The sequence below is a fragment of the Mobula birostris genome, chromosome 29 (genome assembly GCF_030028105.1).
Source record: "Mobula birostris isolate sMobBir1 chromosome 29, sMobBir1.hap1, whole genome shotgun sequence".
Lineage (NCBI taxonomy): Eukaryota > Metazoa > Chordata > Chondrichthyes > Myliobatiformes > Myliobatidae > Mobula > Mobula birostris.
In genome coordinates, this window is record NC_092398.1 from 37,081,895 (window position 1) to 37,105,464 (window position 23,570).

The 23,570-nt window shown below is 46.6% G+C and overlaps 1 protein-coding gene across 1 annotated transcript in view; it reads right to left on the minus strand.

Moving 5' to 3' along the window:
- Positions 1–12,859: 12,859 nt before the first annotated feature.
- The window catches only part of LOC140190189 (uncharacterized), a 20,152-nt gene continuing 9,441 nt past the window's right edge, over positions 12,860–23,570 (minus strand). The window contains exons 2-5 of the mRNA XM_072246704.1: positions 23,090–23,151; positions 22,484–22,719; positions 15,545–16,069; positions 12,860–13,070 (exon numbers count right to left, since the gene is read on the minus strand). Coding sequence (XP_072102805.1) covers positions 15,580–16,069; positions 22,484–22,719; positions 23,090–23,151 — 788 coding nt within the window. The 3' untranslated portion in view covers positions 12,860–13,070; positions 15,545–15,579. The remainder of the gene's footprint in view (positions 13,071–15,544; positions 16,070–22,483; positions 22,720–23,089; positions 23,152–23,570) is intronic.

Here is a 23,570-nt window from a genome sequence, read left to right on the forward strand (position 1 = left end):
TCACCACGGGTCTGGCGCGCAGGCGCGCCCGCCCGCTCGCCCACATGCAGGTGCTTGCCCAGCGCGCTTGGAATCCTGGGTGGCGGCTGCCGCCATTGCTGGCCGGGAGTTGGTGCAAAGTGACATCGGAGCGCAGCCCGGCTCTGACTTAACTCATATTCTTTTATCGATGCTTTTACTTTTATTATAATCATTAGTGGTTATGGTTGAGTTAACTGATAAAAATGATCCTCACTTTGTATTAACATTACGTTAGTTATGCCTCACGTGCACGAGACTGAACAGCTATTTTTGGTGTGTAAATTATACAAGTAATATTAAGTGTGAATTGCTTATATGAACGTTATTAAGTTCATGGTACATTCATTTACAAAGTATGTATACTTTATAAAACCTTGAGATTCGTCTCCTTACAGGCAGACATAAAACAAAGAAACGCAATAGAATTGGCCCTTGTGGCTAAAGGGATCAGGGGGTATGGACGGAAGGCTGGTGCAGGGTTCTGAGTTGGATGATCAGCCATGATCATACTGAATGGCGGTGCAGGCTCGAAGGGCCGAATGGCCTACTCCTGCGCCTATCTTCTATGTTTCTATTTTCTATGTTAACCCATTAAAACAAGAGCAGACCGTCCAACACCGAACTCGCGCAAGCAATAAAAGTAAGCAAACAACATTCAGAACTGAAGTTCACGCAAGTGAGTTAGTTGCAGGCCACAGCCTCAGTGTTTTTGCAGAGTCGCATAATTAATCATTAATTTAAATAATCATAAGGCTATTTGTATGGGTGTTCCTTTAATCACTAAATCAAGTCCTATAATTTGATACAAATAATGTCAATTAAAGTAATGTGAATCGTTTATAATGGAATTATGATAATCACAGTTCTGAAGTTCAAAGTAAATTTTATTATCAAAGTACATTTATATCACCATATACAACCCTGAGATTCATCTTCCTGCGGACATAAATAAATAGCAATAAATAAGAGAACATGAGATAAAGAGTCTTTAAAGTGAGATCACCAGTTGCAGGGTAAGTGAGTGTAGCTGTCCCCTTTTATTCAAGAGCCTGATGGTTGAGAGGTAGTAACTGTTTTGAACCTGGTGCTGGGAGTCCTAAGGCACTTGTATCTTTCTGAGATATGGGGTCCAAAACTGTTGAAAAAAACTCCAAGTGTGGCCTGACTAGTGTCTTATAAAGGCTCTGCATTATCTCCTTGCTTTTATATTCTATTCCCCTTTAAATAAATGCCAACATTGCATTTGCTGCCTTTACCATAGACTCAACCTGTTAATTCACTTTCTGGGAACCTTGCACAAGGACTCCTAAGTCCCTCTGCACTGCTGATGTTTGAACCTTCTCCCCATTTAGATAATAGTCTGCACTATTGTTCCTTTTACCAAATTGCATTATCATACTTTTCCCAACACTATATTCCATCTGTCACTTTTTTGCCCATTCTTCCAATTTGTCTAAGTCCTGCTGCAATCACATTGCTTCCTCAGCACTACCTACCCCTCCACCTATCTTCGTATCATCTACAAACTTTACCACAAAGACATTAATTCCATTATTTAAATCATTGACAAATAATGTGAAAAGTAGCAGTCCTCATACTGACCCCTGAGTCACTGGCAGCCAACCAGAAAGGGCCTCTTTTATTCCCACTCACTGCCTCCTGCCTGTCAGCCATTCCTCTACCCATGCCAGTATCTTTCCTGTAACACCACAGGATTTTATCTTGTTAAGCAGCCTCATGTAAGACACCGTATCAAATGCCTTCTGAAAATCCAAGTAAATGACATCCACTCTCTCTCCTTTGTCCACCCTGTTTGTGACTTCCTCGAAGAACTCTAATAGATTTGTCAGGCAAGATTTCCCTTCACAGAAACCACGCTGATTTTGACTTATTTTATCATTAGTCTCCAATTACCTCAAAACTTCATCATTAATAATAGACTCCAACACTTTCCTAACCACTGAGGTTAGGCTAACTGGCCTATAATTTCCTTTCTTTTGCTATCATGTCTTTTTAAAGAGTGGAGTGACATTTGTAATCTTCCAGTCCTCCGGGACCATGCCAGAATCAAGTGATTCTTGAAAGATCATAACCAATGCACCCGTTATCCCACAATCCAAAGTCACACCAGTTGGTAGGATAATTGGTCATTGTAAATTGTCCCGTGATTAGGCTAAGGTTAAATTAGGGATTGCTGGGCAGCAAAGCTCAAGTGGCCGAACAGACCTACTTCAGGTTGTATCTCAAGAAATGAATAAATAAATAAATAACAATCGATCCGCAGTCAGACACTTGGATCACATTTCTTCCCCATTCTGATGTTTGGTCTGAAAAACAACTGAACCTTTTGACCATGTCTGCATGCTTTCATCCACTGAGTTGCTGTCACATCATTAGCTGATAGACAATAGACAATAGGTGCAGAAGTAGACCATTTGGCCCTTCGAGCCTGCACCGCCATTCTGAGATCATGGCTGATCATCTACTATCAATACCCGGTTCCTGCCTTGTCCCCATAACCCTTGATTCCCCTATCCATAAGATACCTATCTAGCTCCTTCTTGAAAGTATCCAGAGAATTGGCCTCCACTGTCGTTCTGAGGCAGCGCGTTCCACACCTCCACAGCTCTCTGGGAGAAGAAGTTCCTCCTCAACTCTGTCCTAAATGACCCACCCCTTATTCTTAAACCATGCCCTCTGGTACTGGACTCTCCCAGCATCTGGAACATATTTCCTGCCTCTATCTTGTCCAATCCCTTAATAATCTTATATGTCTCAATCAGATCCCCCCTCAATCTCCTTAATTCCAGCATCTACAAGCCCAGTCTCTCTAACGTCTCTGCGTAAGACAGTCCGGACATCCCAGGAATTAACCTAGTGAACCTACGCTGCACCTCCTCCACAGCCAGGATGTCCTTCCTTAACCCTGGAGACCAAAACTGCACACAATACTCCAGGTGTGGTCTCACCAGGGCCCTGTACAAATGCAAAAGGATTTCCTTGCTCTTGTACTCAATTCCCTTTGTAATAAAGGCCAACATTCCATTAGCCTTCTTCACTGCCTGCTGCACTTGCTCATTCACCTTCAGAGACTGATGAACAAGTACTCCTAGATCTCTTTGTATTTCTCCCTTGCCTAACTCCACACCATTCAGATAATAATCTGCCTTCCTGTTCTTGCTCCCAAAGTGAATAACCTCACACTTATTCACATTAAACGCCATCTGCCAAGTTTCTGCCCACTCACCCAGCCTATCCAAGTCACCTTGAATTCTCCTAACATCCTCATCACATGTCACACTGCCACCCAGCTTAGTATCATCAGCAAACTTGCTGATGTTATTCACAATGCCTTCCTGTAAATCATTGACGTAAATCGTAAACAGCTGTGGTCCCAATACCAAGCCCTGTGGCACCCCACTAGTCACCACCTGCCATTCCGAGAAACACCCATTCACTGCTACCCTTTGCTTTCTATCTGCCAACCAGTTTTCTATCCATGTCAATATTCTCCCCCCAATGCCATGAGCTCTGATTTTACCCACCAATCTCCTATGTGGTACCTTATCGAATGCCTTCTGAAAGTCAAGGTACACCACATCCACTGGATCTCCCGCGTCCATCTTCCTGGTTACATCCTCGAAAATCTCCAATAGGTTAGTCAAGCATGATTTGCCCTTGGTAAATCCATGCTGGCTCGGCCCAATCTTATCACTGCTATCAAGATATGCCGCTATTTCATCTTTAATAATGGACTCTAGCATCTTCCTCACTACTGATGTTAGGCTAATAGATAGTTCTCTATTTTCTCCCTCCCTCCTTTCTTAAAAAGTGGGATAACATTAGCCATTCGCCAATCCTCAGGAACTGATCCTGAATCTAAGGAACATTGGAAAATGATCACCAATGCATCTGCAATTTCCAGAGCCACCTCCTTTAGTACCCTAGGATGCAGACCATCTGGACCTGGGGATTTGTTAGCCTTCAGTCCCATCAGTCTGCTCATCACCGTTTCCTTCCTAATGTCAATCTGTTTCAGTTCCTCTGTTACCCTATGTCCTTGGCCCATCCATACATCTGGGAGATTGCTTGTGTCTTCCCTAGTGAAGACAGATCCAAAGTACTTAGTAAATTCGTCTGCCATTTCTCTGTTTCCCATAACAATTTCTCCCAATTCATTCTTCAAGGGCCCAACATTGTTCCTAAGTATCTTCCTTCTCTTGACATACCTAAAAAAACTTTTGCTATCCTCCTTTATATTCCTAGCTAGCTTGCGTTCATACCTCATTTTTTCTCCCTGTATAGCCTTCTTAGTTAAGTTTCGTTGCTCCTTAAAAATTTCCCAATCATCCGTCTTCCCACTCACCTTAGCTCTGTTATACTTCTTTTTTAATGCTATGCTATCTCTGACTTCCTTTGTCAACCACTGTGGCCACTTTCCCCCCTTTGAATCCTTCCTTCCCCAGGGGGATGAACTGATTTTGCACCTCGTGCATTATTCCCAAGAATACCTGCCATTGCTGTTCCACTGTCTTTTTTGCTAGGATATCCGACCAGTCAACTTTTTCCAGCTCCTCCCTCATGGCTCCATAGTCTCCTTTGTTCAACTGCAATACTGATACTTCTGATCTGCCCTTATCCCTATCAACTTGCAGATAAAAACTTATCATATTATGGTCACTACCTCCTAATGGCTCCTTTACTTCAAGATCACTTATCAAATCCTGTTCATTGCACAACACTAAATCCAGAATAGCCTTATCCCTGGTTGGCTCTTGTACAAGCTGTTCCAAAAATGCATCCCGTAGGCACTCTACAAACTCCCTATCCTGGGGTCCAGTACCAACCTGATTTTTCCAGTTCACCTGCATGTTGAAATCCCCCATAACTACTGCGACATTTCCTTTGCCACATTGCATTGTTAACTCCCTATTCAACTTGCACCCAATATCCATGCTACTATTTGGGGGCCTGTAGGTGACACCTATTAGGGTCTTTTTGCCCTTACTGTTCCTCAGTTCTATCCACACTGACTCTACTTCTCCTGATTCTATGTCCCCCCTTGCAAGGGACTGAATCTCATTCCTCACCAACAGGGCCACCCCACCCCTTCTGCCCACTTTTCTGTCCCTTCGATAGCATGTATACCCTTGTACATTCAATTCCCAGGTCTGATCCCCCTGCAGCCATGTCTCCATTATCCCAACAACATCATAGTTACCCATTCACACCTGAGCTTCAAGCTCATCTGCCTTATTTCTGACACTTCATGCATTCAGATATAGAATTTTTAACCCATTTCTCCTCTCTCTGTTTAAATCGCTGCCTATTGTGCATAACCCAGCTCCCCGAACTCTCACCGGGCTATACGCCCCTTGAATTTTGTTGTTCTCCTTAAATTTACTTACTCTTTCTGCACATTTAACTCCATGCTCCGTCAGACCATCCCTCTGCACATGTATCCTCCTTATCACTCGTTCCGCCTCACCTTTCTCTGCTTCACACTTAATATTCTGGAACCGTGTAGTCCCCACCCGTCCTTTATACTTCATCTCACTATCCTCTCTCACATTCTGGATCCCTGCCCCCTGCAAATTTAGTTTAAACTCCCCCAAGCAGCACTAGCAAACTAGATATTTGCATTAAATAGGTGTATAGGTGTACCTAATCAATTGGCCATGAGAGCGTACAATGTCTGTGTCCCCCATTTCCTGCGTTTCCATGTGGGTCTGTCTGTCTGACAGCTTCTTAAACACCTCTATCACATCTGCCTCTAGCACCACCCTTGGCAGCACCTTCCAGCCACCCACCAGTCTCTGGCTAAAAAAAAATTGCCACTCACACCTCCTTTGAACTTACCCCATCTCACCTTAAAATGAGTGTTAGACATTTCCACCCTGGGGAAAAAGTTCCGCTGTATCTCTGCCACTTGTAATCTTCAGATCTCCCCTCAGCCTCCACCTCTCCAGGGAAAACAGCCCAAGTTTGTCAAACAACAGCTCATGACCCCTAATCCAGACGTGGTGAAGCTCCTCTGCACCCTCTCCAAAGCTCCCCACCCCCAGCCCCACAGCTTTCCTGTTACAGGGAGACCAGAACTTCACACAATATCCACCTGCAGCCTGACCAGAATTTTATACGGCTACAACGTGACTTCCCAACTCTTGTACTCAATGCCCTGACCAATGAAGGCCATCTATTTGCTGAGAATTAATCCACACTTTTATCATTCAGATCTTTCAGAGTCCAGTTTACTGCCTCGTCCCAAATGCCAAGCCACTGAACCCTCTTGACCAGACCCCCATGCAGCCCTTTGCCAAAGGTCTTACTGAAGTCCATGTAGACAACATCCACTGCCTTGCCTTCATCCACTTTCCTGGTAACTTCCTCAAAAAACTGACAGACACGATGTATCACACACAAATCCACGCTGACTATCCCTAATCAGTCCCTGTCTATCCAAATACTTGCACACAGTCCCTTAGAATGCCAGCCAATAACTTACCCACTACTGGTGTCAGGCTCACCGGCCTATAAATTCATGGCTTATTCTTAGAGCCTTTCTTAAATAGATCATTAGCCATCCTCCATCTTCCAAGTCATCACCCGTGGATAAGGATGGTTTAAGTACCTCTGTTAGGGCCCCTGCAATTTTTGCTCTTGTTTCCCGTAGGGTCCAAGGGAACACCTTGTCCGGCCCCAGGGATTTATCCACCCTGATTTGCCTCAGGACAGTGAACACCTCCTCACCTGTAATCTGCATCGGGTCCATGACCTCACCACTGCTTTGCCTCACTTCTATAGACTCTGTCCGTCTCCCGAGTAGATACAGGTGCCAAAAGAAATCCACTTAAGATCTCTCCCACCTCTTTCTGCTCCATGCATAGGTGATCATATTGGTCTTCCAGAGGACTAATTTGGTCTTTCCAATCCTTTTGCTCTTAATATCTCTGTAAAAGTCACCCAGTGACTGGTGGTGTTCCGCAGGGGGCGGTGTAGGGACCCTTCTTTTTATGCTGTACATCAATGATTTGGATGATGGAACAGATGGCTTTATTGCCAAGTTTGCAGATGATATGAAGATTGGTGGGGGAGGGGGCAGGTAGTGTTGAGGAAACAAGTAGAATGCAGAAGAACAGACAGATTAGGGCAGGAAAGTGGCAAATGAAATACAATGTTGGAAAATAAATGGTCATGCACTTTGGTAGCAAAAATAAATGTGTGGACTATTTTCTTAACAGGGAGAAAATCCAGAAATCTGAGATGCAGAAGGACTTGGCAGAGGAACACCCTGAAGGTTAACTTGCAGGTTGAGTTGGTGGTGAGGAAGGCAAATGCCATGTTAGCATTCATTTCAAGAGGTCTAGAATACAAGAGAAGGGATGTGATGCTGAAGATTTATAAGGCACTGGTGAGGCTTCACGTTGAGTATCGTGAACAGTTTTGGGCCCCTCATCTTAGCATTGGAGAGGGTTCAGAGGCAGTTCACAAGGATGATTCCAGGAATGAAAGGGTTATCATATGAGGAACGTTTGTTGGCTCTGGGTTTGTAATCGCTGGAATTCAGAAGGATGAGGGGGATCTTACTGAAACCTTTCGAATGTTGAAAGGCCTAGACAGAGTAGATGTGGAAAGGATATTTCCCATGATAGGCGAGTCTAGGACAAGAGGACACAGCCTCAGGATAGGGGGCGGCCTTTCAAAACAGAGATGTGGAGAAAATTCTTTGGCCAAAAGGTGGTGAATTTGCAGAATTTGTTGCCACATGCAGAGGAGGAGGCCAGGTTGTTGGGTGTATTTAAAGCAGAGATTGACAGATTCTTGACTTGACATTGAATCAAAGGTTACAGGAGAAGGCAGGGAACTGGGGTTGAGGATCAGCCATGATTGAATGGTGGAGCAGACTCCATGGGCCAGATGGCTTAATTCTGCTCCTATGTCTTATGGTAAAAGTCCAAAGGATTCTCCTTCACCTTGTCTTCATGCCTTCTTTCAGCCCTTCTGATTTCCTTAAGTGTTCTCTTCTATTTCTTATTCTCATTAAGTACCTCATTTGTTCCTGCCTGCCTATACCTGCTATGCTCCTCTTTCTGCATCAAGGCCTTATTCTGTGTCAAACCCCAAGGTTCTCTAACCTGCAATTCTGATAGGCACATAGAAACTCTGTATTCTCATTTTTTTGACTTTTGAAGGCCTCCCACTTACGAAGTACACCTTTGCCACAGAACAATCTGTCCCTACTCACACTCGTCAGATCGTTTCTCGAATTTAGAATCTCAACCCAAGGACCAGACCTCCTTTTCCATATTTATTTTGTGATCATGAGATGCAGTGTTTCCCTACACAAATTTCTGACACCTGCCCTGTCTCATTCCCTAATAGGAGATCAAGTATCACACTCTCTCCAGTTGGGACCTCTATATATTGATTTAGGAAACTTTCCTAAACACATTTGATAAATTCTATCCCATCCAGCCCTTTTACAGCCCGTTGAATCTGATCCCGGATCCCACAAACCTGTCTTCTTGTCATATCCTTTGATGCCCTGACCAATCAGGAAACTATCAACTGCCGTCTTAAACATACACATTAACTTGGCCTCCACTGTGGTCTGTGGCAAAGTATTCCAAGTTCACTCCTTGCTGGCTAAAAAAATTCCTCCTTACCTCTGTTCTAAAAGGGTGCCCCTCAATTTTGAGGCTGTGCCCTCTAGTTCTGGATACCCTCACCATAGGAAACATCCTCTCCACATCCACCCTATCTAGTCTTTTCAACATTTGGTAGGTTTACCAAAGATTCAACATGTAACTTAACCTTCTGGGAATCTTGCACAAGGATTCCCAAGTCCCTCTGCACCTCTGATGTTTGAACCTTCTCCCATTTAGTATAGTCCTCAGTATTGTTCCTTTTATTGTCATTCATTACTCAACTTTTGTATTCCATCTGCCACTTTTTTGCCCATTCTTCCAATTTTTCCAAAGACCAGCTGCGACTACCCAATAACTATCAGACTCATAAACCAGTGTGAATAACTTCACTCACCTCCACTCTGAACTTATTCCATAACCTACGGACTCACTTTCAGAGTCCACAATCATGTTCTCAGTGTTATTCTTATATGCACACTGGTTGTTGGTCAGTCTTTGTTTATGAGTAGTTTTTCAAAGGTTCATTTATTATCAAAGCATGTATCCACATACAACTATGAAATTTGTCTTCTCCAGATTGCCATGAAACAAGAACATGAAAGTCGTTCAGAGAAACATCAAACCCACCCACAAAAAAGAATGGCATCCCAATCATCAACTCCCAAAGTCCCCCCTCCATGCACAAAACAGAACATTGACCCCCCCCACCACCACACAAATAACTAATAGAATATCAACCCTCAAGACGCCCACCCCTCGCACAACAAAACAGAACAGGAACGGGCCATTAAAAACACAGAATATAAAAACTGGAAGTCTGAAAAAGTCCACAGTCCATAAACACAATTGTCCAATCCATAAACTCTGAATCACAATACCATCTGTTGTATCTCATTTCCCCATGATGCCTGTAAGAAAATGTGACCACAGAGGTGTACTGATAAGGGTGAATGTGCAGTCTTTTCCCCCGGGGTTGGGCAATCAAGAACTAGAGGGCACAGCTTTAAGGTGACAGGGAGTAGATTTAATAGGGAACCAAGGGGCAACTTTTTCCACTGAGGGTGGTGCATGTACAAAACAAGCTGCCAGAAGTGGTTGAGGCAGGCACATTAACATTTAACTGGTACTTGGACAGGAAAGTTTTAGAAGATAGACCAAACAGAACTAGCTCAGGACAGGGATGAGATGGTCCGTAGGTCCCGTTCCTGTGCTGCGAGAGTTGATGAGACTTTAGACATTTCCACCTCTGCTGGCCGGTGGTTGAGAACGTCCGCCTTCCATCCCGAGACTTCTGAGGGGGCACGCTGATGCTCTGCATTTGCCTGAGCTAGACCGTGCTGACAGCCAACCACTCAATCCCATTTCACTCCTCCAACACACGTGTTGGGGACTGGGGGTGATTAACAACGCTTTCACTGAGATGTGGGAAGCATGGCATGAGAGTGGGGTCACCCACAAGGATACCGGAGCTCTAATACCCCCTTCTGGTTGATCTAATGGCCGTATTTTTGGTGGATTCCAACACCCCCACCCCGGGATAGAAAAATATCCTCCCTCTGAACCTCCCACACATCACCCCAGGCGTGGGAGGAGCTTCTCAGTCATTACCCCACACCCCCTCGTAAACTTGTACTTCACCATCACAACCCTTCCTCCATCCCAACAAAGACAAGAAAGGGTGACAGTGTCAGATGGAATACAGTGTAGGGAAGTGTACGGTCATGCACTTTGGCAGAAGGAATAAAGGTGTAGATTATTTTCTAATCAGGGAGAAAACAGGTTGAGTTGGCGGTAAGGAAGGTAACTGCAATGCCAGAATTCATTTTGGGAGGATGAGAATACAGAACATAGAATAGTACAGCCTTTTTGGCCACAATCAATCTAACCCAGGACATACACTCTTCTCATGACTACCATCAAGGTGGTGCTACAGGAGCCTGAAGACACACTGAACATTTCAGGTACAGCTTCTTCCCCTCCACTATCAGATGTCTGAAAAGACAATGTAGATCACCTAATTTTTTGCACTTCTTAATTTTATATATATCTAATTCTGATACTGGTGCTGAAAAGCAGCATATGCCAGTGACACTGGATCTGTGAGGTTCTGTTCTAAGTTCCTTATTCACAGATTAAGGCTCTGCACGTGCCAAGTTCAAGGGCACGAGGCACAATCTCACTGGGTGCAAGTGGGAGGTTTTTAAAAGGGTTGGAAAACGAGTCCACGTTCCTGTTCAAGTGAAGAATAGACATTATCAACTTCAGGGAACCCCAGCTGACAAGATATATTGAAGCTCTGGTCAAAAATGGACAGATGGATGGGGCTCATCAGCTGTGGTTAGCAACTCATCTAGGACAAGGAAAACTCTGATCTCAATCTTCCACTGCCCATTCATCGGGAAGATTGCGGGAATAAACCCTAAGGAAAAATGCAAAGCAGAAGACTCTAAGGCAGTCCTATGTTAAACTCAATCCTGACGGGCAACTACTGGGCAGTCCCTGGCTTGCACACTACAGGTGCAACGTGTGCAGCAGAGACTGCCTCACTTGCACCAGTGGCAACAGCCACACATGGCACTGCACCAATACAGCAACCATGGCCGACTTCCACCAATGCAGGGGCGTAGGTCAGGAAAAAGCCATTGCATTTAGGTAGCTGGGAACAAATAAACCCCTTGATGAATACAAAAGATTTAAGAGAATATCAAGAGGGCAGAAAGAGGGTGCGAGATGGATTTGGAAGGCAGGGTCAAAAGATAATCCCAAGGGTTTGTTCTGTAAAAGGGTGACTAGGGCGAGACTGGGTCATTAGGACAGCTGGTGCGTGGAGCTGCAGGAGATGGCTAAGATTTTTAGCGTCTCTTTCTCCATATTGTGGACACTAAGCCAAAGGAATGAGGGTATTAAGCAGAGATCTTGGATGATGTTTAAGGAAGGAGGTATTTGTAGTTTTGAGTCTCATTAAGGTGGGCAAGTACCTCCCCACCCTCCAGATTTTATGGGAGGAAATCATAGAGGACCTGTTGCTAGCCAAGTTTCAGAAGACTGGAGTAGACCTGATGTGAGGACAGGGCCAATGAACAACACGGCCAAGGGTGACATCCTCCAGACGGTTCACAGAACTACTTGTTTTCCCCATATTCTCCGGCGTGTTTTTGGGCCAACTGAGCAATCTGGTGCTTTGCTGTCTCCAAGGGGTTTCAGTGAGGTTTCTAGCAAAGTGTGCAGCCTCTAGGCCGAGAACCCTGGAGACAGGTTGTGAGCCCATGGTTGACTCCAATTCTCTGCGATTAAAGTGTCAAGAGGAAGGTCCCTGCACTTGAATAGACCCCCTCTACCCAGCCAGAGTCCTGGGTCTTGGGCAGGGTTTAATCAACGCGATTGGACTCTGTCGTTCATGTTACGGTGTGTTTCTGGCTGCCATTTTACATAGAAAACATACAGCACAATATAGGCACCTCAGCCCACAAAGTTCTTAACCTTAGAAATTACTAGGGTTACCTACAGCTCTCAATTTTCCTAAGCTCCGTGTACCTATCCAAAAGTCTCTTAAAAGACCCTATTTTGATATGGAATTTTGAAGACACAGCAGTGGGTTGGGTTGAACTGAACCGGACCAGACTGAATATGAATATGCTTGGACTCTTCCCGTGACTACGGTGGTTTGGTGTTGTATAGTCTGTGTATTTCACTCGTGTTTTTTTAGTGCTGTTTGCATGATGCTTTTGTTGCATGTTGGGGATTTGATGTTTCCTTTGAATGGGTTCCATGGTGTTTCTTTGATTCATGGCTTGTAGGAAGGCGAATCTCAGGGCTGTATGCTGCATACATACTTTGATAACAAATGTACTTCCAATTGTTGAGAAAAAGCGGCCAGTGAGTCTGACTTCTGTTGTAGGGAAGTTATTTGAGGGGATTTTCAGGGACAAGATCTCTCATCACAAGGCCTGAATTGGAACAGTCCACATGGTTTAGCTCATGGACAGCTCTTATCAGTTGAAACTTTGAGGTTTTCCAAAGAGCTGACTACGGGGAGTGATGAAGGAAGAGTAGTGGATGATGCCTATATGGATTTCAGTAAGGTGAAGAAGAAAGGAGGAGGCATGGGAAAGGAAGAGGGAAATGCAAGGGCAAGGGAGTTGGGGGTAATATAGACACCTTCAGAATGGACTCAGGCACACGCAAGCAAGTAGTTTTGTAGATTTTTTATACAAACAAAATTAAAGCAGAATTATCGAGACATGGGTGGGTTCGAGCTGTGGCCCTGCTCTCCTGACACTGTCCCCCACCCAACCCCCACCACACCCACGGCTAGCAGGAGATGCATTCCCTCGGCGACAGATGTGCCTTTCGGTCCCATGGATCCACTGACGCCTCACACCCCAGTCTCGCAGCGGCCTGCTGTGGAAGAGGAACGGGCATACAGGGAGAGGAAAGGAGGGAGATGCATAGGTAACACAAACACTATGTTAGTTCCCTGAGTACCTCCATAAATATTAACACACTCCCCAGGGACCCCCTGTAAATATTAACACACTCCCCCCGTAAATATTAACGCACTACCCGAAGACCCCCTGTAAATATTAACACACTACCCAAAGACTCCCTGTAAATATTAACACACTACCCAGAGACTCCCTGTAAATATTAACACACTACCGGATACCCCCTGTAAATATTAACACACTCCCTGGAGACCCCCTGTAAATATTAACACACACCCCGGGACCCCCTGTAAATATTAACACACTCCCTGGAGACCCCCTGTAAATATTAACACACTACCCGGAGACCCCCTGTAAATATTAACACACTACCCTGGAGACCCCCTGTAAATATTAACACACTACCCGGAGACCCTCTGTAAATACTAACACACTACCCGGAGACCCCCTGTAAATATTAACACACTACCCTGGAGACCCCCTGTAAATATTAACACACTACCTGGAGACCCCCTGTAAATATTAACACACTACCCTGGAGACCCCCTGTAAATATTAACACACTACCCGGAGACCCCCTGTAAATATTAACACACTACCCTGGAGACCCCCTGTAAATATTAACACACTACCCTGGAGACCCCCTGTAAATATTAACACACTACCCGGAGAACCTCTGTAAATACTAACACACTACCCGGAGACCCCCTGTAAATATTAACACACTCCCTGGAGACCCCCTGTAAATATTAACACACTACCCGGAGACCTCCTGTAAATATTAACACACTACCCAGAGACCCCCTGTAAATATTAACACACTACCCGGAGACCCCCTGTAAATATTAACACACTACCCGGAGACCCCCTGTAAATATTAACACACTACCCGGAGACCCCCTGTAAATATTAACACACTACCCGGAGACCCCCTGTAAATATTAACACACTACCCGGAGACCCCCTGTAAATATTAACACACTACCCGGAGACCCCCTGTAAATATTAACACACTACCCGGAGACCCCCTGTAAATATTAACACACTACCCTGGAGACCCCCTGTAAATATTAACACACTACCCGGAGACCCTCTGTAAATACTAACACACTACCTGGAGACCCCCTGTAAATATTAACACACTACCCTGGAGACCCCCTGTAAATATTAACACACTACCCTGGAGACCCCCTGTAAATATTAACACACTACCCGGAGACCCCCTGTAAATATTAACACACTACCCTGGAGACCCCCTGTAAATATTAACACACTACCCTGGAGACCCCCTGTAAATATTAACACACTACCCGGAGACCCTCTGTAAATACTAACACACTACCCGGAGACCCCCTGTAAATATTAACACACTCCCTGGAGACCCCCTGTAAATATTAACACACTACCCGGAGACCCCCTGTAAATATTAACACACTACCCTGGAGACCCCCTGTAAATATTAACACACTACCCTGGAGACCCCCTGTAAATATTAACACACTACCCGGAGACCCCCTGTAAATATTAACACACTACCCGGAGACCCCCTGTAATTATTAACACACTACCCGGAGACCCCCTGTAAATATTAACACACTACCCTGGAGACCCCCTGTAAATATTAACACACTACCCGGAGACCCCCTGTAAATATTAACACACTACCCTGGAGACCCCCTGTAAATATTAATACACTACCCGGAGACCCCCTGTAAATATTAACACACTACCCTGGAGACCCCCTATAAATATTAACACACTACCCTGGAGACCCCCTGTAAATATTAACACACTACCCGGAGACCCCCTGTAAATATTAACACACTACCCGGAGACCCCCTGTAAATATTAACACACTACCCTGGAGACCCCCTGTAAATATTAACACACTACCCTGGAGACCCCCTGTAAATATTAACACACTACCCGGAGACCCCCTGTAAATATTAACACACCAGCCGGAGACCCCCTGTAAATATTAACACACTCCCTGGAGACCCCCTATAAATATTAACACACTACCCTGGAGACCCCCTATAAATATTAACACACTACCCTGGAGACCCCCTGTAAATATTAACACACTACCCGGAGACCCCCTGTAAATATTAACACACTACCCGGAGACCCCCTGTAAATATTAACACACTACCCTGGAGACCCCCTGTAAATATTAACACACTACCCTGGAGACCCCCTGTAAATATTAACACACTACCCGGAGACCCCCTGTAAATATTAACACACTACCCGGAGACCCCCTGTAAATATTAACACACCAGCCGGAGACCCCCTGTAAATATTAACACACTCCCTGGAGACCCCCTGTAAATATTAACACACTCCCACTCCAACAGTGCTGAAATGCTGGAGTTCTTCCTCCACTCAAACTGATGGTTCCAGTAACCTCTCCTCCGCAGTAGTACTCACGTGGGACTGAGGTGATGGAAGATTGGTCACTCTCCTCACTCAGTCTCCTGTGGCACTGGTTCCGGAGATGTAGATGCCGACCGTGGCTCGTCGTTCCTTTCCGGAGAGGCAGTGGGGATGGGAGATGGAGAGCGCTCCTGACCTGGGGAGGTGGGTGGTACTTCGGCAGGGTCGGACTGGGGAGTCCGCGGCTGCGGCTGGGGGCTGGGTTCCTTGGTGGGCACGGGCGAGCGGGAACGAGAACGGGAGCCGGAGGCAGGGCGGAATGGAGAGCGCGAAGGGGAGCGAGAGCGAGATCGAGAGCGGGAGCCACCCACTGGCCTGGCCTTGGCTGGCGAAGGGGATCGGGACCTGGAGCGTGAGCGGGAACGGGAACCCGAAGGGGAGCGGGAGCGAGAGCGGGAGGCACGGGAGCGTGGCGGGGCTTTGCCCCGGGCACCAGGCTTGGACCGGGAGCGGGAACGGGAACGTGAACGGCTGGATCGGGAACGGGAGCGCGAACGGGAGCGGCGTCTCCTCCTGGGGCTATGGGAAGAGAAGAGAGCAAGGGAGAGAGGCAAAGAGAGAGCAAGAAGGAGTGGTTCAGTATCAGTACAGCTAAAATACACTCCTCCTGTAAATATTAACACACTCCCCGGGGACCCCCTGTAAATATTAACACACTCCCCGGGGACCCCCTGTAAATACTAACACACTCCCCGAGGACCCCCTGTAAATATTAACACACTCCCCGGGGACCTCCTGTAAATATTAACACACACCCCGGGACCCCCTGTAAATATTAACACACTCCCCCGGGACCCCCTGTAAATATTAACACACTCCCCGGGGACCTCTTGTAAATATTAACACACTCCCCGGGACCCCCTATAAATATTAACACACACCCCGGACCCCCTGTAAATATTAACACACACCCCGGGACCCCCTGTAAATATTAACACACACCCCAGGGACCCCCTGTAAATATTAACACTCTCCCTGGGGAGACCCTCTGTAAATATTAACACACTCCCCGGGACCCCCTTTAGATATTAACACACACCCCGGGACACCCTCTGTAAATATTAACACACACCCCGGGACACCCTCTGTAAATATTAACCCACACCCCCCGAGACCCTCGGTAAATATTAACACACACCCCGGGAGACCCTCTGTAAATATTAACACACACCCCGGGACCCCTCTGTAAATATTAACACACTCCCTGGAGACCCTCTGTAAATATTAACACACACCCCGGGACCCCCTGTGGATATTAACACACACCCCGGGACACCCTCTGTAAATATTAACACACACCCCGGGACCCCTCTGTAAATATTAACACACTCCCGGGACACCCTCTGTAAATATTAACACACACCCCGGGACCCCCTGTAGATATTAACACACACCCCGGGACACCCTCTGTAAATATTAACACACACCCCGGAGACCCCCTGTAAATATTAACACACACCCCGGGACACCCTCTGTAAATATTAACACACACCCCGGGAGACCCTCTCTAAATATTAACACACTCCCTGGAGACCCCCGTAAATATTAACACACTCCCGGGACACCCTCTGTAAATATTAACACACACCTCGGGACCCCCTGTAAATATTAACACACACCCCGGGACCCCCTGTAAATATTAACACACACCCCGGGACCCCCTGTAAATATTAACACACAACCTGGGACCCCTCTGTAAATATTAACACACACCCCGGGACCCCCTGTAAATATTAACACACACCCCGGGACCCCCTGTAAATATTAACACACACCCCAGGGACCCCCTGTAAATATTAACACTCTCCCCGGGGAGACCCTCTGTAAATATTAACACACACCCCGGAGACCCTCTGTAAATATTAACACACACCCCGGGACACCCTCTGTCAATATTAACACACTCTCCGGGACCCCTCTGTAAATATTAACACACTCCCCGGGACCCCTCTGTAAATATTAACACACACCCCGGGAGACCCTCTGTAAATATTAACACACTCCCTGGAGACCCCCGTAAATATTAACACACTCCCGGGACACCTCTGTAAATATTAACACACACCCCGAGACCCCCTGTAGATATTAACACACACCCCGGGAGCCCTCTGTAAATATTAACACACTCCCTGGAGATCCCCGTAAATATTAACACACTCCCGGGACACCCTCTGTAAATATTAACACACACCCCGGGACCCCTCTGTAAATATTAACACACTCCCTGGAGACCCCCGTAAATATTAACACACTCCCGGGGACCCCTTGTAAATATTAACACACACCCCGAGACACCCTCTGTAAATATTAACACACACCCCCGGAGACCCTCTGTAAATATTAACACACTCCCTGGAGACCCCCGTAAATATTAACACACTCCCGGGACACCCTCTGTAAATATTAACACACACCCCGAGACCCCCTGTAGATATTAACACACACCCCGGGACACCCTCTGTAAATATTAACACACACCTCCGGAGACCCTCTGTAAATATTAACACACACCCCGGGAGACCCTCTGTAAATATTAACACACTCCCCGGGAGACCCTCTGTAAATATTAACACACACCCCGGGACCCCCTGTAAATATTAACACACAACCCGGGACCCCTCTGTAAATATTAACACACACCCCGGGACCCCCTGTTAATATTAACACACACCTCAGGACCCCCTGTAAATATTAACACACACCCCGGGACCCCCTGTAAATATTAACACACACCCCAGGGACCCCCTGTAAATATTAACACTCTCCCAGGGGAGACCCTCTGTAAATATTAACACACACCCCGGAGATCCTCTGTAAATATTAACACACACCCCGGGACACCCTCTGTAAATATTAACACACACCCCGGGACACCCTGTAAATATTAACACACAACCTGGGACCCCCTGTAAATATTAACACACACCCCGGAGACCCTCTGTAAATATTAACACACACCCCGGGACACCCTCTGTAAATATTAACACACTCCCCGGGACCCCTCTGTAAATATTAACACACTCTCCGGGACCCCTCTATAAATATTAACACACACCCCGGGAGACCCTCTGTAAATATTAACACACTCCCTGGAGACCCCCGTAAATATTAACACACTCCCGGGACACCCTCTGTAAATATTAACACACTCCCCGGGACCCCTCTGTAAATATTAACACACACCCCGGGAGATCCTCTGTAAATATTAACACACTCCCTGGAGACCCCCGTAAATATTAACACACTCCCGGGACACCCTCTGTAAATATTAACACACACCCCGGGACCCCCTGTAGATATTAACACACACCCCGGGACACCCTCTGTAAATATTAACACACACCCCGGGACACCCTCTGTAAATATTAACACACACCCCCCGAGACCCTCGGTAAATATTAACACACACCCCGGGAGACCCTCTGTAAATATTAACACACACCCCGGGACCCCTCTGTAAATATTAACACACTCCCTGGAGACCCTCTGTAAATATTAACACACACCCCGGGACACCCTCTGTAAATATTAACACACTCCCCGGGACCCCTCTGTAAATATTAACACACTCTCCGGGACCCCTCTGTAAATATTAACACACACCCCGGGAGACCCTCTGTAAATATTAACACACTCCCTGGAGACCCCCGTAAATATTAACACACTCCCGGGACACCCTCTGTAAATATTAACACACTCCCCGGGACCCCTCTGTAAATATTAACACACACCCCGGGAGATCCTCTGTAAATATTAACACACTCCCTGGAGACCCCCGTAAATATTAACACACTCCCGGGACACCCTCTGTAAATATTAACACACACCCCGGGACCCCCTGTAGATATTAACACACACCCCGGGACACCCTCTGTAAATATTAACACACACCCCGGGACACCCTCTGTAAATATTAACACACACCCCCCGAGACCCTCGGTAAATATTAACACACACCCCGGGAGACCCTCTGTAAATATTAAAACACACCCCGGGACCCCTCTGTAAATATTAACACACTCCCTGGAGACCCCCGTAAATATTAACACACTCCCGGGACACCCTCTGTAAATATTAACACACACCCCGGGACCCCCTGTAAATATTAACACGCAACCCGGGACCCCTCTGTAAATATTAACACACACCCCGGGACCCCCTGTAAATATTAACACACACCTCGGGACCCCCTGTAAATATTAACACACACCCCGGGACCCCCTGTAAATATTAACACACACCCCAGGGACCCCCTGTAAATATTAACACTCTCCCCGGGGAGACCCTCTGTAAATATTAACACACACCCCGGAGATCCTCTGTAAATATTAACACACACCCCGGGACACCCTCTGTAAATATTAACACACTCCCCGGGAGATCCTCTGTAAATATTAACACACACCCCGGGACACCCTCTGTAAATATTAACACACACCCCGGGACCCCCTGTAGATATTAACACACACCCCGGGACACCCTCTGTAAATATTAACACACAACCCTGGACACCCTCTGTAAATATTAACACACACCCCCCGAGACCCTCGGTAAATATTAACACACACCCCGGGAGACCCTCTGTAAATATTAACACACACCCCGGGACCCCTCTGTAAATATTAACACACTCCCTGGAGACCCCCGTAAATATTAACACACTCCCGGGACACCCTCTGTAAATATTAACACACTCCCGGGACACCCTCTGTAAATATTAACACACACCCCGGGACCCCCTGTAGATATTAACACACACCCCGGGACACCCTCTGTAAATACTAACACACACCCTGGGAGACCCTCGGTAAATATTAACACACACCCCGGGACCCCCTGTAGATATTAACACACACCCCGGGACACCCTCTGTAAATATTAACACACACCCCGGAGATCCTCTGTAAATATTAACACACACCCCGGGACACCCTCTGTAAATATTAACACACACCCCGGGAGACCCTCTGTAAATATTAACACACTCCCTGGAGACCCCCGTAAATATTAACACACTCCCGGGACACCCTCTGTAAATATTAACACACACCCCGGGACCCCTCTGTAAATATTAACACACTCCCTGGAGACCCCCGTAAATATTAACACACTCCCGGGGACCCCTTGTAAATATTAACACACACCCCGAGACACCCTCTGTAAATATTAACACACACCCCCGGAGACCCTCTGTAAATATTAACACACACCCCGGGAGACCCTCTGTAAATATTAACACACACCCCGTGACCCCTCTGTAAATATTAACACACACCCCGGAGACACCCTGTAAATATTAACACACACCCCAGGACCCCTCTGTAAATATTAACACACTCCCTGGAGACCCCCGTAAATATTAACACACACCCCGGGACACCCTCTGTAAATATTAACACACACCCCAGGGACCCCCTGTAAATATTAACACACAACCCGGGACCCCTCTGTAAATATTAACACCCCCCCCCCGGAGACCCCCTGTAAATATTAACACACAACCCGGGACACCCTCTGTAAATATTAACACACACCCCGGGAGACCCTCTGTAAATATTAACACACACCCCGGGGACCCCCTGTAGATACTAACACACACCACGGGACACCCTCTGTAAATATTAACACATACCCCGGGAGACCCTCTGTAAATATTAACACACACCCCGGGAGACCCTCTGTAAATATTAACACACACCCCAGGAGACCCTCTGTAAATATTAACACACACCCTTGGACACCCTCTGTAAAGATTAACACACACCCCGGAGACCCCCTGTAAATATTAACACACACCCCGAGACACCCTCTGTAAATATTAAAACACACCCCAGGAGACCCTCTGTAAATATTAACACACACCCCAGGAGACCCTCTGTAAATATTAACACACTCCCCGGGAGACCCTCTGTAAATATTAACACCCTCTACCTGGGGACTCCCTGTCAACCCAGATAAGTGTGAAGTGGTTCATTTTGGTATGATGGCAGAATATAGTGTTAATGGTTAAGACTCTTGGCAGTGTGGAGGATCAGAGGGATCTTGGGATCCGAGTCCATAGGTCACTCAAAGCTGCTGCGCAGGTTGACTCTGTGGTTAAGAAGGCATACGGTGCATTGGACTTCATCAACCGTGGAACTGAATTTAGGAGCCGAGAGGTAACGTTGCAGCTCTATAGGACCCTGGTCAGACCCCACTTGGAGTACTGTGCTCATTTCTGGTCGCCTCACTACAGGAAGGATATGGAAGCTGTAGAAAGGGTGCAGAGGAGATTTACAAGGATGTTGCCTGGATTGGGGAGCATGCCTTATGAGAATAGGTTGAGTGAACTTGGCCTTTTCTCGTTGGAGCGACAGAGGATGACAGGTGACCTGATAGAGGTGTATAAGATGATGAGAGACATTGATCGTGTGGATAGCCAGAGGCTTTTTCCCCAGGGCTGAAATGGATAACAGGTTTAAGGTGCCGCGGTGTAGGTACAGAGGAGATGTCAGGGCTAAGTTTTTTTTTACTCAGAGAATGGTGAGTGCGTGGAATGGGCAACGGTGGTGGAGGCGGATACGATAGGAACTTTTAAGAGACATTTAGATAGGTACATGCAGCTTAGTAAAATAGAGGGCTATAGGTAAGCATAGTAATTTCTATGGTAGAGACATGTTCGGCACAACTCTGTGGGCCGAAGGGCCTGTATTGTGCTGTAGGTTTTCTATGTTCTAAATATTAACACACTGTACCTGGAGACCCCCTGTAAATATTAACACACACTCCCCAGGGACCCCCTGTAAATATTAACACACACTCCCCAGGGACACTCTGTAAATATTAACTCCCCCCCCCCCCCCTCAGGGATCACCTGTAGAGAGTAACACTCTACACGGGGATCTCCTGCACTCTTCCCCCAAAGACACTAACACGGATCCCTCTGACACCTACCTCCTGCTACGTCTGTAGCGGCTGGCTCGGCGGTTACTGGTGCCACCACCTCTTCTGAAAGAGTCTGGTGGCCGGGAGTATCTGGCCATCTGGACACGCAATTCCCGGCCATCCAGGATGGCCCCGTCCATGGCGTCAATAGCGTCCTCTGCATCCCTCTTGTCATAGAAGCGGACAAAAGCAAATCCCCGGCTCTCCCGTGTGAAGCGGTCCCGGGGGATGTAGACGTCGCCCACCTGTATTTTTGGGGGGGAGGGGGTGAAAGAGGGCGAGATGGAGGGCCAGGGTGAGAAATTGGGAGACAGTGTGAGTGTGTGGGGAGAGTGAAGGAGGGAGAATGAGGGTCAGGTAGATAGACAGAGAGATGAGACATAGGAAGTAAGGGAAAAAAGGGAAGAGAGGAATGGCAAGGCATAAGAGGGAGACTATGTCACAAACAGCCATTTGACTTGAAAGCATTGATTTTTTTCCCCCAGACCTGCCACCTCCCAGCATCCTGACTGAACAGGCAAGTCCCCTCCTCTTCACAACCAAGGCGGCATCCATCACAGGGACCCTTGTCACTCTGCTCTCTTCCTGAATACTCAACTCACCCCCTCACATTACCCGCTCATTTAGGAGGTACAGGAAACTGTAGTCAACGTCTTTGGAACGAACCGCCTGTTCCTCTTTATCACCAAAGTACACGTCACCATATACTACCACAGGATTCCTTTTCTTGCAGGATTTATAGGGAAAATATACAACAGTACTTGTGAATAGCTCCACATACAAAGGAAAAGACTGGGGTGGGTGCGGGCGGTGGTTTTAGCAGCTTGGAGAAGTATGGATTGAGTAAAAGGGAAATTGAGTTCAGGAGAGGTTACAGAAATCTCCACAATAAAGAATAAACGAGAGAGTTTAGAATTTAAATTCAGACAACATGGAGACAAAATTGAAAAGGGTGATAAATACAGGACTGAAGGTGTTATATAAGAATGCACGCAGTGTACAGAATAAGGGAGGCGACCTTGTAGCGCAGTTAGAAATCAGCAGGTTTCGGACTCTGTGGGCATCACTAAGTCGACGCTGAAAGATCACAGCTAGA